At 44.7% G+C, this 14,174-nt stretch overlaps 1 protein-coding gene across 2 annotated transcripts in view; it reads left to right on the forward strand.

Moving 5' to 3' along the window:
- The window catches only part of LOC147882755 (uncharacterized), a 74,296-nt gene that overhangs the window by 14,093 nt on the left and 46,029 nt on the right, over positions 1-14,174 (forward strand). For both annotated transcript variants that reach the window (XM_087400729.1, XM_087400728.1), the window contains exon 3: positions 8,893-9,009. In XM_087400729.1, the coding sequence (XP_087256855.1) occupies positions 8,893-9,009 (117 nt within the window). The remainder of the gene's footprint in view (positions 1-8,892; positions 9,010-14,174) is intronic.

A 14,174-nucleotide genomic window follows, 5' to 3' on the forward strand; every position in this document is an offset into this window, starting at 1 on the left:
GCCCTCTACCTCCTGAGATGAGCAATAAGATGCCCATTGAATTGATCCGGCTGCCCTTATGGATGGCTCACTGGTAGTTTCTCTTCACTTCCTTTACTTCTCGTCCCTTCTTTTCCATGCAAAGTTCTAGTTACTGATTGGCTCTTTTCCCATCATCAATAGGAACCATCCCTTTAGTTCCTTTTCTTATGGTCCTCTCTTTCCATTGGTGTACCAGGAGTCTTTTTGAGGAAAGCGTGAGTCCCTCTTTCAATGTGTAAGTGACCATTCGCTTCACTGCCTCTTCAGTACGAGTTCCTTTGAGCACCTAGTCTTCACTCACTTCACCATCCATTCCATGTGCCAATGCAAGATCCAAGGCCCACATCCAAGCTCCGATGGCTATCCAATCATCTCACTGGCATCAAAGTCTTGTCATCATTTCCTGCAATCAGGGCTCTCATACAAGCGGATTTTTAATTTATAAAATGCACAGTCAATACAAAACATTTTCTCAAAAAATAAAAGAAACTATTGTCATGCTATACACTAGCTATCATCTCCTACCCTATCCGTGCTAGCTACACATGTGCCTATCAATGCTACTTCCTCTTACACATGAGTGCTCTTATACGTGAACTACATGGCATTTTTATCCTTTACAAAAAGATATCAGTCAAACAGAAAAAGCCTATCAACGTCCTTTTGTCCAAGCTGTGAGGCTTCTCTATAGAGTCAAGCAGCTGCTCTTAGGTATTAGATAAGTGATTGACAGGTGATATTTTATGTAGAGGCCAACAAACTGAGTAGAGGTGAGGATGGAAGTCTTCATATGTTATTGTATTTCAACTTTCGATCCATATTCGAGTCTTCAATGCTTTCTGTGAATCAATTCTTCATTGTGGTTGATTATTGGATAATAACACATGCTTGTATCTCATATGGGATATCACAAAATCTTGCTTTGATTGTACGAGAGAGTTTCTGAGAGATCGTAGATACCAAAAGTTAACAGTGGTATTAGAGCGAGGTTGTGAGGTTCATGTTTTATATGAGTGCATGGTCCGAGAGTTAGAATTCTTGTCTAAGAGTGTCTGGGTGTGTTCATGTCAAGGACAACTCTTCGTTGTTGCTCAACAAAGCAGAGGTTGATCATAGTACCACGAGAGCTCAGAAGACCTCGAAGCAACGGTTTGAGGAGGAGGCGGTCACCATTGGATGTTTTGGCTGAAGCTTGTTTCATCGAACTACTTAGCCAATAGTCATGGAGTCTTTAAAGAAAGAGAAGGCGGAGTCACTTCTAAAACTCAATGGGAATAATTTTCCCAGTTGGCAAATGTCTACACGACTATGGTTCATGCATAAAAATCTCTGGGGTGTGGTGTCAGGCATTGAGAAGAAACCTAGGAGCACTAGAGCTGAAGCGGATAGACTTTCTGCTTGGGAACAAAAGAATGAGAGGGATCTAGGAATGATGGGTCCTGCATTGGGAGTGGAATACTTCCATCACCTTGATGTTACAAAGACTGCGGCAGACAATTGATTGACGCTAGAGACACTGTTCGGGGTAAATATGAGACATTTTAAGGCTTTGCTTAAAGAAGAGCTATACGACTTGAAGATGGGCAAAGTTGAAGAACTTGGAGTGTTCCTAAACCGTATGTAGGCGCGATTGAGGCAGCTTACTGAAATATTGAAGAAGATGATCAACAAGCAATTCTGTTGAAGAGCCTTCCTCCCATGTATGCTGATACAGTTCGAATTCTCAGATTGGATGATGATGCTAATTTCCTTGATTGGGTATTTTGTCCCTACCCCGAGCTAGTGCTACTAGCACCATACTCCATAAGCCTCTCCCTCCCTTCCTTCATCGCGCATTGGGCCGGCTCCCGTCTTCACCCATGTGCGTTTACACCTTGCAGCAAGGTGTGGGGGGAATTTTTTTCTCTTGCAGTCATTGTCACAACAGTTGATGGGTCTACCAGTCTTTCATCATGGACCCATCCATCATAGCAGCTCTCATGCGAGTGTTCAGGGAGCAGGATCGTCTTTTTGAGCAGATCGAGCTCTTGTGCAAGCAAGAAAAGAAGACAAAGGAGGATGCAACGACATTGGACCATTTCCAGCTTCTGCTGGAACAGGAACGCCTTGAGGCGGCCGTGCATCGGGCCAGACGTCATGCCGACTTGGCAGCATGGGAGGTCCCAATGCAGGCGAGACCGAGAGCAGATCCTTTTACAGCACCAACAGATTTTCACTGCCTGTGCCCTCTTCCTCTTCTAATCAACGGCTACTAGTGTAAGTCCATCTTTTGCTCAGGGGTCTTCCACCCTAGAGCAGAGGGTAGTGGACAATCCTCCACAGTACCCCCGACAAATCTACAGTAGTTCAGAAATTGGTTTCTCCTAGGTCTACTAGTACAGAGGACCATTTAGTTTCCATATTAGCTGTATGCAGTTCCTCAGGGTCTTCCACCCATGAGGTTATTGCAGCCAGTTCCATAGCCAGCTCTCAGGAGTCTTCCATCAATGGGAGAGCCAGACTGTTACCAATCAAGTTTCGAGCCACAGTTGGTGGTCATCAGGATCATAGTCGTTTGGTAGTCATTGAGGCCCTCATCAGCTACCATCATCCAGAATTTAAGCAGGAGGGAATGCCACATGCACCCCTACACTAGGGTGCATTGTGATGCACAGTCAGACCCGTCGTATGCCATGACCCCTAGTCCAGGGATGAGTTAGGCACAAGCTACGTGGGTCCAGTCCCAGCCTCCACAATCACAGGCCATGACAGAGCAGTTGAGGTTGCCATGGCAAAGCGTTGCAAGGTATCCACCTAGCAACAAGTTCAGAAGAGGGGAATGTCACATGCACCAGGGTCAAGCCCAGGTTGCAGCTGCCTACCCAGCATATTTTGCAGGGTTTTTTGGGGCATTCCAAGAGCCCATTGGCAAGCCCACCGATTTCAGGGTCAGCCTTCACAGCTGACGAAGCTGGGTCAATTGACCTGACCAAACAGGTTGGTCAACCGACTGGTCAAGTTGGTCAAACCGACGTACCAGGTCGGCTTGGGGGGGCCTTGCCCCTCATTTGGGCATTCAGTCAGCCAGCTTCCAGCATAGCTCAAGCTCCCGCAGTCGCAGATAAGTGGAGTCTCTCAGCTCAGTTTTGTATGCCAATCTGGCAAGCATGTACAACAGTAGTTAGGGCATTTATGCCAGTGTACTATAGCTAGGAAGATCTCTGGTGTCTTTCATGCTTGAGTTCTCTTTCTACATCTCATCTATTCTCCACGCAGCAAGTCCCGGCATGTTAATTTATGTCTTCAAACCATTATTATGATCCATTGCCAGCATTGTAGGATTTGCTGTCTATGACAAGCCAGCAGCCATCTAGCTATCACTACTCCTTGGGATGCTTCTTTGTATAGTGTGATCCAGTGAAGGTGGGAATCTTGACCACCTATATGATTGATGAAGTGCTGCTAGTGTCTTTGGATTCCTACTCTTGTGTTGGTTGTCTTCCCTTGACGTGCATTGTAGGAGAGAGCTGATAAGCCCTCTTGGGTGGGATGTGGTTGCGATGTCTCATGTGCTCTTGATATGTGGTCTCTATGTCTCCCTCATATCAGAATGAAAAGGTGTAGGCACCTCTAATGTGCATGCAGAAAAGGTGTAGGCACCTCTAATGTGCATGCGAAGGTGTGCGTGCGAGGAGTTTCATGAAAGACCTTTCAGAATAGGCAATTGAATGGCCCTCCGATCTCTTAGTAAGTGGGGCATCAAAAAGTTGAGTGGTTCTTTTTGTGCACCTGATGTGGGCCTGTCATACTTAGGATTGTAAGGGCAACTTTTTTGCAGTCTTCATTCTCTACCGATGTATGAGAAATCCTGAACTAGCCTGTATAGCAATTCTCAATACATGCGACATGGTTTTGAAGGCACCCCGCTCTGTGGATGAAGTTGTCGCTATGATATGAGGAGATGATACCTGCAAATTTGTTGCTTTTTCAGAAACATATCCAATCCCCCTCTGTTGCAAGGTGGGAAGAAGACAATGCTAGCACTAGAAGCATTTCAATCCAGATATTGGACCTTGTGTAGGTATGCAATGATCAGACAGTCCACTGCAAGTGTGATGCCCCAAACTCTGCACGTCATATGGTGCAGGGCCGAGGGCCTGCTGCAAATGATCTGGGAGATTGTCTTGACTTGTATTTTTTTCACAACTGACATGGGATGGGATTTGGTGCCCAAAATGTTTTTAAGAGCGGCCACACATAGCTATCGATGTGATTAGTGAAGTGATGAGGAGCACCTTCATTCATGAGAATACATTCTGGGCCAAATGTGACTCCTCTCTACCCAAAGTACCAACAAACTGGACAGGTAGAGGCAAAACAAGGTTGTGGACACCATTTCTTGGCATAGTATCCAGGATTCATGTAGTCTAGATGATCCTTAACATGCACATAGAACCTACTTTGCCACAAAGTTCACATCTTAAGGAACCCATGTAGGCATTGTCAATCTAACATACAATGTCATTGAATCTATCACCGCATGTATTGAAAATGTACAAGGTTCATAACTGATGGTGTGTTCTTTCAAAATATAAAATATTTTTCCTGGCATTGAGTTGCAGAAGGAGCTTGCCCTGGATTTGCAGCCCCTGTGCAATTGCAAGGCCAATTCTCATGACAAGAGTTCCCTTGAGGGTTAGAGGAGCTAGGCACAGTTGAGCCTTGTACTTCAGTTCTCGATGAGTGGAGACCTGAGCTGGATCCCTAGCGCTGCAATACCTTCTTTGAGCTAATGAGTCCCTGACTGCCATGACGGCAAGTTTGGGTTGCTGGAACACATGAACAGTGTTGGAAAATCGACCGCGATCGTGGTAGTATCGTGGATTTGACTCAATGGCACTTGGCACCTTTACATTGAATCTTCGTGAGATTCAACGGGATCTCAATTTTTGAGGAGTAATTGTGGCCTCCTCAAACATGGCAGTACAACACTTAATTTTTTTTACACTGCAATTTTTACTCTGTAAGCATTGTTGGCGATGGTCATGGAGGTGGTTGTGGTTGTCCAACTTCTTGATGCCAAGTTAGTAAAGACATTTTGGGAGGAGTGCCAACTAATCCATTTTAGATTTACTGGCTGGGAGATTTCTACTTCCTAGACTAAGTCTACTTCCCTACCATCTTGAACAATTCCCTTGCCAAAGTTTGAAACACACAATAATATTTAATGATAAAGCCAAAGTTGTTAATAAACCTCCCTATTTGCAAACATGTAGACGATGCATAAGAAGGACAGAATGAATGCTTAAACTTGAGGATTGGCTTGATCAAGTGACAGAAGGCCAACAAAACAAAACACACTTGCATTGGGATTCCAGTAAGAAACCAAAATGCAGCAAAGGATTTGAATTACATGGTGGTTGAAAGGGACCCTAAACCAGTTTTATACCAATGTTATGCCTACTATATTACCTGTATTATATTGTATTACCTAAACGATATTGGTATTATACTAGTGGTAGACTCAAAGATAGATGCAATTACTGTCACGAGGACGTGGTGGTGATGGTGAAGTGTCTAAACTAGCTGTCACTGAATTTGGCCTAGGGTACCAAGCTAGGGACCTTAGTTAATGCCCAAAAGGTACCTATGATTTTATGTGCAACAAGTGCAACTCCTGGTGCTATTAGAGTGGTTTCATCTTCTAAGGTCATTGGTTTGGTTCAGTGGCGTCACCCTTTAAAAACTGACCCCCTAGAGATCCTATAAAATAGGGTCATTGGTTCCTTTGCACTAGGGTCATGGTGTGCCATCTGACCCCCTAGGGGCATTAAAAATCCCACGCCTCATTTTGCTTATGTGTCTGCTGGTGGCCTATCTGCTGGCCTTGTGTCACCCCTGGAAGCCGTTGGAGACCTTCCTTGGCTTTCCTTGCTGATTTGAGACTTCACCCCTATTAGGGGCAGCTTCATTCATTCATGGCGGATTTCTGCAGCTCTCCCTTTGATTGCTGAAGTGGAATTTTGTGCTTTCTTCACAACAGTTCTCCTCCCCTTGGTGCCCTCTGTTGTTGGCATGCTTCTGGGACTTGGACGCCTTCATTCTGGGCCATTTTTGAAGCTGTTTTCGACTTTCTTTGCGACAGAAGTTCTTCTTTTCTGTATCTGAAGCCATATTCATGGGCACCTCTCTTCCTACTCCTGCCTGGTGCAAGGCGCACTGAAAACGGAGCTGTTTGTGGGCTGTAAACTCTGTTCTGGTGGACGCATTCTTGGCTGATCTGCTACAGCTTGCTGATCGCACTCTTCTTTGATCCTTTTTGGTGCTGGAAGACACTCCTAGGCAGCTCTCTCCTACCAGAGTTTGCTGTCCGCTTCTCATCCTACTTCTGGAGCTGTTTCAGGCTGAAACAAGCTCTTTCTGTCGGCTCAATTCTCATCTTCCTTCTACACTCTTTGCTACAGCCATTCCTACTGAGTTCTTGCTAGGTTGGATGCCCTGCCGTTGGCCCGGGAGAGGATTGGGGCACTGGTAGTGATACTCTCTTCCTGGGGGTGCAGTGGTTGGCCTTGGGCTCTCGGTAATGGTTTGGAGATGGGTAATGCATTGATTGGCATGCTGTCAGACTGGTCTACTTGTGAATATGCATGTCTACTGAAAGGAGCCAAGGTAATAGCATTGGGAGTTGGTCACTAGCACAGCCACGGGTTGGTGTTGTACTGGGTTGCACCTGCGGGTGAGCTCTTGAAGGGAGTCCCTTTGTATCTTTGAGCTAACCAGTTTAAATAAATACCGCAAGGGGCGCCAAGTGTTGGGGTCAACAGATGTCGCTCTCTATGTTTCTGAGTAGGGGCATTCTAGCCTCCCTTGCCTTGAATAGCTCCATGATGCTATGCAGTGAAGTTCTATGATTTGAGTTTTGTTTGTGAACACAGGCAATCAATTAAGTTGGCTGTATTTTCAGTTTTGTGAGATAGTAGAGACGGATACACTGCCCTTAGTGATCTAAAGGCCGGTTACAATTACTGCTTGCTAACAGAACTCTTTGACAATATAATGCAAACATACTGCAAGATGTTGTTCCACCAACTGTACTAGATGGATATTAAAATGCAATACTAGCCTCATCAACCTACATGAATTCTAATATTGTTACAAAAATACATGTGCAAAAGTTGAGTAAAGTCAAAATGATGTAAATATAGTTGGACACAAAAACGTGAAGGCCTGTATTCAAAATCCAGTAAAGGAGGTTTACAACATGTGGGAAGCTGTGTCATAATTATGAGTACAAATGTTTGCAAGCTTTGGTTTTATAGGGGTAGCTAGATGTCCCTTCCTGATCATCTCTAGACACCTTACTTGCTTGCCTAGCTCATTCCTCCCCTGCTACTAGTTTAGGGTCAGGGCCAATGCCGGTCATTCGTGCCTCGAGTCGCTGGTGGGGTATCTTTTTCTTCACCCATTCTTTGCCATGTTTCTTATCACCTTGCCAACTTTGAATTGACTAATCGAAGAAGTAAACCATTCTTGTCTAGAATTAGTACTCTCCTTTCGCCTTGGCATGTGTCTGCAGCTTGCCTTCCCTGTTTGGAGGCCCTCCCTATAGAGACTTTTGATGCCTAGATTGAATAAAGTGAAATCTGGAATAGATCCAGAATGAGTCTTTTGACTTAGTGAAGAGGCATAAAGGAAGAGAAGGGATAGGTCCTTAATGGAAGATCGGATGAGAAATTAAAAGCGTATATTTATGACGTTCTAAGATGTAGTAGCTACCCTGTTGATAAATGAACAGACGGTTCAAGTACAAGTAGGACTGTGACATTGGATGAATGTTAGGTTTCAACAAACTCAAACAAATGTCCAAACAGATTAGCCCGAGATAGATGTGCATTGTTTGTGCATGACCTGTCTGGTATGGGTATTATGTGCTTTCTTCTGCATTTGTGTTAGCCTAGTTTCACAAACGAGCTTGCATGCTCAACAGTTGGTGGTTTCTGGTCGAAAGCTTTTACTAACAAATCTGTCCTCATTAGTTCTCTCTAAAGAAGTATAGAGATAACTTCCCCTTAATCGGTCCTCATTAGTTCTCTCTAAAGAAGTATAGAGATAACTTAAATAAGGGGAAGCTCTATTTAGAACATAAATAGCTCTGATTTTTTCTTGGGTTTTATTTGTATTTATGCTTGGTTGTTACAAAACGACATATCTTGGAAAGTGATGTTTTGAGTAGCCAATATTGTAAAGCATACAGGTTATTGAGGATTTTACTAAGAGAGGCTTCTTTACTGGCCAGAAGCAAAATCATATGCAAGGAAAATAACCTTAGCTCTCTCATTGTAAAATCTGTAAAGCTGAAGGCCTTAAAACAATTGAGGAACTTATAAAGAAAGCAGGTTAAGATTCGACGCTTGGTTCTTTATTTCTTTACATGCATGTCTTAGAAACATGGGATAAGCACTGCTGGTTTACGTTTGGCATCATTACCCAAGAAAGCTCCGTGACTATTTGTTTGGTTTTAGGAGGAACAATTAGACATGGGCAGAGTATGATACTTGAATTTCTTCCAGAAAATTTGGTGTGGAAAAGGGAATTCTTTATTATTGGTAGTACATTTCTTTGGACTTTATCCAGAATGATCTCTTCTCTTACCTCAGTTATCTGGTCTACACCTAGATTTCTTTTTGTATAAGCTAGTCATATTTTTGGAACCTTCTGGGTGCCTGAAGCCTGAAATGGCTCTTTCATTTTGCATGATGAAATGATGAGTTGGGAACATTCCTGAGTATTTTCAGAACAATATGTTTAGCTTATGTAATGATGACCATGAAATGCTATATGAGTTTATCTTCTGGTTTCCTGAGTTGACTTTTGAGGCATTCTGGTTTGCAGCATTTGCACTTGCTCCCTCAGAGACTGTCATTAGCTATCATTTGCCCCCTTCCAATGCTGAAAGACCCAAACTGACAGCGGTTGCGACAATACTGCAACAAGATTTGAGTGCCATTGGTAAGTAGGGATATCTTAAAAAGAATGGATCTTTTATTGCAACACTATTTAAATCAGATCTTGGGCTCCATTCAATTTTCCATTTAAGGAAAAAATAGATAATCTATATGCATAACTTATGAAAAGCACAAATGGGAATCCCCCCCCCCCCCTCCCCCCCAAAACAAAAAAAAAAGTAACAATTTTTAAGCTTATGTCTATTTCATTATATATCATGGTGCATATTTTGCAGAGTGTTTAAGAAATAGAAACTATATAGAAGGAACTTATTCAAATAGAAACCCTGACTTGCAACACTTCCCCTTTGGAAATCTCTCTACATAAATGTTTAGATGCTGATGTCTTTTCTTTAATTATGCTGCCAGAAGACTATTTTATACCAATGCACTTCATCATGGACATGTTATCTAATGTCTAGTGTCAAGATACGGGCACTTTCATATGGCACAGCTCCTTCATGCCACTCATCAATTTCGTTCACATCATGTGCAAACTTTTTGATCAGAAAATACTTCCCTTTTGATGCTGTATCTTCTATGTATCTGAGGGAATAGGCTTACGTTGCTCTTCATAACAGACTAGCATTATTTAGAGTCTAAGTCACAACTCAAAGGCCAAATGTATATGCCATAGATCCTCAACGTTGTTTGTGCGCATGTCAATATTGGAACAACTAAAATCCATCTCTAATCCTTACGTTACTCTTCATAGTGGACTAACTTTTATTTAGAGTCTAAGTCACAACTCAAATGCCGAATGAATATTCCATAGATCCTTAATGTTATTTGTCCGCATGTCAATATTGGAACAACTAAAACCCATCTTTGCATCACCCAGTCAATCCGAGTATTCATGCAAGCCAAAAGACTATTTCAGACACCCTGATAAGGATCATTTGTATTTAAAAAAATGTATAAAGTACATGTGACAAGCAACACCAAGGGTCTATGGCATACACATTGGGTTCTGATTCGAATAAACCTGCTGATCCGTGATGGAGAGGCTTTCTCACACACATCAACATGGATGCAAGTACATACAGACATACTACTAGTGGAGTTGGCAACAGATTGTTTTGACACATGAAATAAGTAGTTTTGAGGATGGAACATGATGCTCATCTCCATTGAAAACAGTTTTGTTCCTAGCTCTTTCTAGTTGTTGAAGTTCTGCTATACAATATGCAAGTAACAATCAACCCTCCATCCTTTATGATCTCCAAAGAATTTTCCTATCCTATCCAAAAAATATTGGATCTAGATTGGATTTTCTCTGAATAGTGCAGACTCTAGATCCAGAAATACAGAGCAAGGCTTTAAAGTCCAAACCCTTAGTTGGGGTTTTGTTCCAAGACTCCAACCCTGGAAGTACTTGTTCCTGTACTGTATCAACTCCAGTCTGGCACTGTGTCTTGACCTGCACTCGAACTGCTAAGGGAGAGATGAAATAATCTTTGATGGGCTCTTCCCCAAGGTAGAAATGAGATTTGCTGATAGCCTCTATTCTGATTTTTAAAAATCTTGGTCGAAGGTAATCTAGTGGGCTCTGATGTGAGAACTAGATGGGCTCTTTGGCATGGATTAATCTAATGTTTTGTAGGTAACATGTCTCACTTTAGTGCTGACCTCTAAGAATAACCTGTTCGTAATGGTAATATGGTTCCTGCCTTAGGCTTGTTCTTTAGAGTCATTCTGAACGACGTTGCAAACACTTGTCTATATCATTCCAGGTCGGTCTTTTCTTCTCTAGGAGGCGTGCCTGCTGTGCTTTGGCTACGTTTATGAGTGGAGCTGTGCTTCGCGGCTACATTGACAAGTAGGGGATGCTCGCATAGATGATCTGCGGTGCAAGGTATTCGAGTTATTTGCTGTTGTGGTATGCTGTTGGTCATTGATCCATTTTGGGACAACCTTTTGTAGATCCCTCAATTTGGCCTAGACTAGTTTCTTTTTCTTTATATCATCTCAAAAAGTAAAGGGTGATTGATTATCTCATCTCAAAGAGGAAAAATATGTACAATATGTCTGGTAGATAACCATTCGTCACACAAAACCTGAACGGTACATCAGACATCATGTACTTAAAGGTCTACGCACAGCCCTACTTGCGGTTGCTTAAGCTGGACTGCTTAATTGAGGATTTTGTGCACCGAGCTCCTGAAAACGCGGACCTACACAACAAGCACAAAGGAAATAGAAACAACATAGATGGGTGCAGGCTAGCTCACCACCCAACCATGGTGTCCGCGAAAAAAGACTTGAGAAACTGGGATGTCCCGTCTGAGACACGAGCTCAGCTGCTGGCACATCTCCCAACCAGCCTACCAAGTGGTGCCCAAGGGCCTTGGAACTGCTGCTGGGTCTTGGGCTACGATAGGAAGTAGGTGCACGTTTGGGACACGATCCAGGGTCCAGACCAGCAAGGAAGAATTAGACCTGCTCCAACTTGCGCTGTTGAAAACTGAACCTGTGGGCCCCTTATGTATAAGAGAAGCTCCTCTCTCATGGGGGTGTTCGGAGGGACCAGTTGCTCACTTGCCGGGATCATCATCATGATTCTTCTTTATGCAGATGATGTGGCACTCTTGTTGTCCACACCCGAGGGGCTCCAGCGACACCTAGATGCACTGCAGGCTTTTTGTTTATCCCATGATTTGGAGGTCAACCTTGGCAAGACCAAGGTATGATCTTTAACACCTCTCGAGCAAACATGCAACGGAAGCAGGTTACTTTTACTTTCGGTGGGTCACCAATTGAGATCGTATCCTCATACACTTACTTGGGGGTCATCTTCTTGGGCCCGATCTTCACGATGAGACCAGCGATGCAGGCTAGACTAAGCAGGGGATACGCCTCACTGGCTCGGCTAGAGAGACAATGCTTTCACTCCCACTTCCAGGACCCTCGTACCAAGGCTCTTCTCTTCGACTCCTTGGTCCGACCAGCCAGTATGTATGGCAGCCCTTGTTGGGGGCTTGACATGTCACAGATAGAGTGGACACGTGTGGAGCGCCTGCAGATCCTCATGCTCTCACGGATGATCCGGGGGAAACCGTCTGTACCACATCACATCATTCAGGCCGAGTTTGGTGCTTCTCCACTCCAGCTAGATGCAGCCTTTCAGACCATTACATATCTACACCGGGTTAGATCATATGGGGACTGTACATCAGGGAGACAGAGATTGCCATGGTTGGCTCTCGATTCCTCCATGAGGTTGGCAGCAGAGGGAGACGAGCGATGCTGGTATGCACGGACTCACAGATGGTTTGTGAGACTAGGGTTCCACATCGATAGGATACCTCCTTTTCAGGACAGTTTAGATGCCCCTATGGTACTCCCACCCACCATCCCAATTGGGCCACACACCAACCAGGTCATTCGAGAGGATCTCCTGCAGCTACACACCTTTAGGACCTGGTTGGAGCCGAGGGAGCTCCTAGTGAAGCTGAGTTTCTACAGAGATTACTGTCTTCGTATTTCGGAGGAGGGATTCATCACACCACCAGGGTACGTTGAGCTTCATATGCCTCACTCACTACGAATCTCCATCGGACAGTTTCGGATATCATCACACCGCCTCCGCATAGAGAGCGGCAGAGTAGAGGGGATTCCTAGGGAGCATCGCTTATGCATATTGTGCGACTGTTAGGAGGTTGAGTCGGAGGAGCATTTTATTTTCAGGTGCCTAGTGTACTACAAGATCCGAGGTCGCTACCACTGCCTCTTCAGAGACGGCTCCGGGCTCCTTTCCAGATTCCTTGCCTACCCAGATCAGAGATGCCTTTGCGGCCTTCATTCACGAGGGGGTCCGACACAGAGAGTACTTACTCAGGCGACGAGGCTTGGCCACATCATCAGACACCTCTCAGAGCAGGATCACATCGTTCTTCCCATCGAGTGACATTGATCGTCCAGTCTCTAGCGGCAGACGTGACAGAGACCCTGATCCGACGACCGCAGCACGACACACGAGACATCGAGGGGGGACACAGATCACTTTGGGGGACCTCCCGTCATTGTTTAGACCTGGGATACGTCCCATGGGAGTCACGGTGGCTGTGAACTTGTGTCGAGCCTCGTCCAGGAGACCGAGACGCACGGCACACCTTGACGGGTGCCAGCATCCCATCACCAGCTATGCACTAGCCAGGGCGACATGACATACGGAGGTTTCCGCTCCGCTCGAGTCCTTTTCTTTTCTTTTCATTGTTACATCCAGATGTATTTGATTATGTATGAGCAGACTTAGGGTTCAGCACGGGTGATGATGCTCGTTTCAGTAGCTCCACCCTTACTGTGATTTGTATCAGGTTTTCTTTCAGTCTCATAGACCCATCGGTCTTCTGAAGACTCTAATAAAATTTCTTTCTTTCTTTCTTTCTCCTTGCTAGCCTCTCCCGCTCCCGCTCCCGCTCTCTCCCCCTCTCAGCCTCTCCCGCTAGCCTCTCCCGCTCAGCCTCTCTCTCCCGCTAGCCTCTCCCGCTAACCTCTCTCTCTCTCTCTCTCTCTCTGTCCGTAGCTCCGCACCTCGTCCGTACCTACGTAGTACCTCCAAACCTTCGTCGTCCGTACCTCCCCCGTTCGTACAGCCCATTAGCACGCAGCCACTACTGTACAGTCCGTCAGCAACAGCCCGTACCTCTCCATTCGTACCTCTCCCTCCATACCCTTTAAAAGCAGCTAACTAACCCTAACCCCGAGTTGGGCTAAACCCCCAACCCAACCCGGGGGTTAGGTTAAGCTAGGGGGTTCAACAGACAACCAACTATGGACTGGCCTACCCTCTCCTCCAAGTTTCCCTCAACTCCCTTAACTCCTTCAACATCCATCAGGACTCGGTACTCTATAGTTGCAGCCATGACACCCTCTCCATATGCACGGAATTATCAACAAGAAGGCTCAAAACGACCCATCCTTGGGCAACAGGATCATATTTTTTATCTGCAACAGGCAGTGAGAAAGCTACGATTGGAACTGGTAGAAGTAAAGGCTCGACTTCACATTTTGGAAGGGCCTGGTAAGCAGGCAGTAATTGATGAGGCTGTTGGGCAAGCTTGCTTTGATCTTTGTCAATATTTAAGAAGGGAAGTGGGCTGTTTACAAGAGACTTTAAATCCAAACCTAAAGACTGTCAGTCTTAAACTGATGTAAGATGATCTAGTT

The sequence above is a fragment of the Dipteris shenzhenensis genome, chromosome 29 (assembly GCF_047967505.1).
Source record: "Dipteris shenzhenensis isolate YYH24624 ecotype China chromosome 29, Dip_SZ_1.0, whole genome shotgun sequence".
Taxonomy (NCBI): domain Eukaryota; kingdom Viridiplantae; phylum Streptophyta; class Polypodiopsida; order Gleicheniales; family Dipteridaceae; genus Dipteris; species Dipteris shenzhenensis.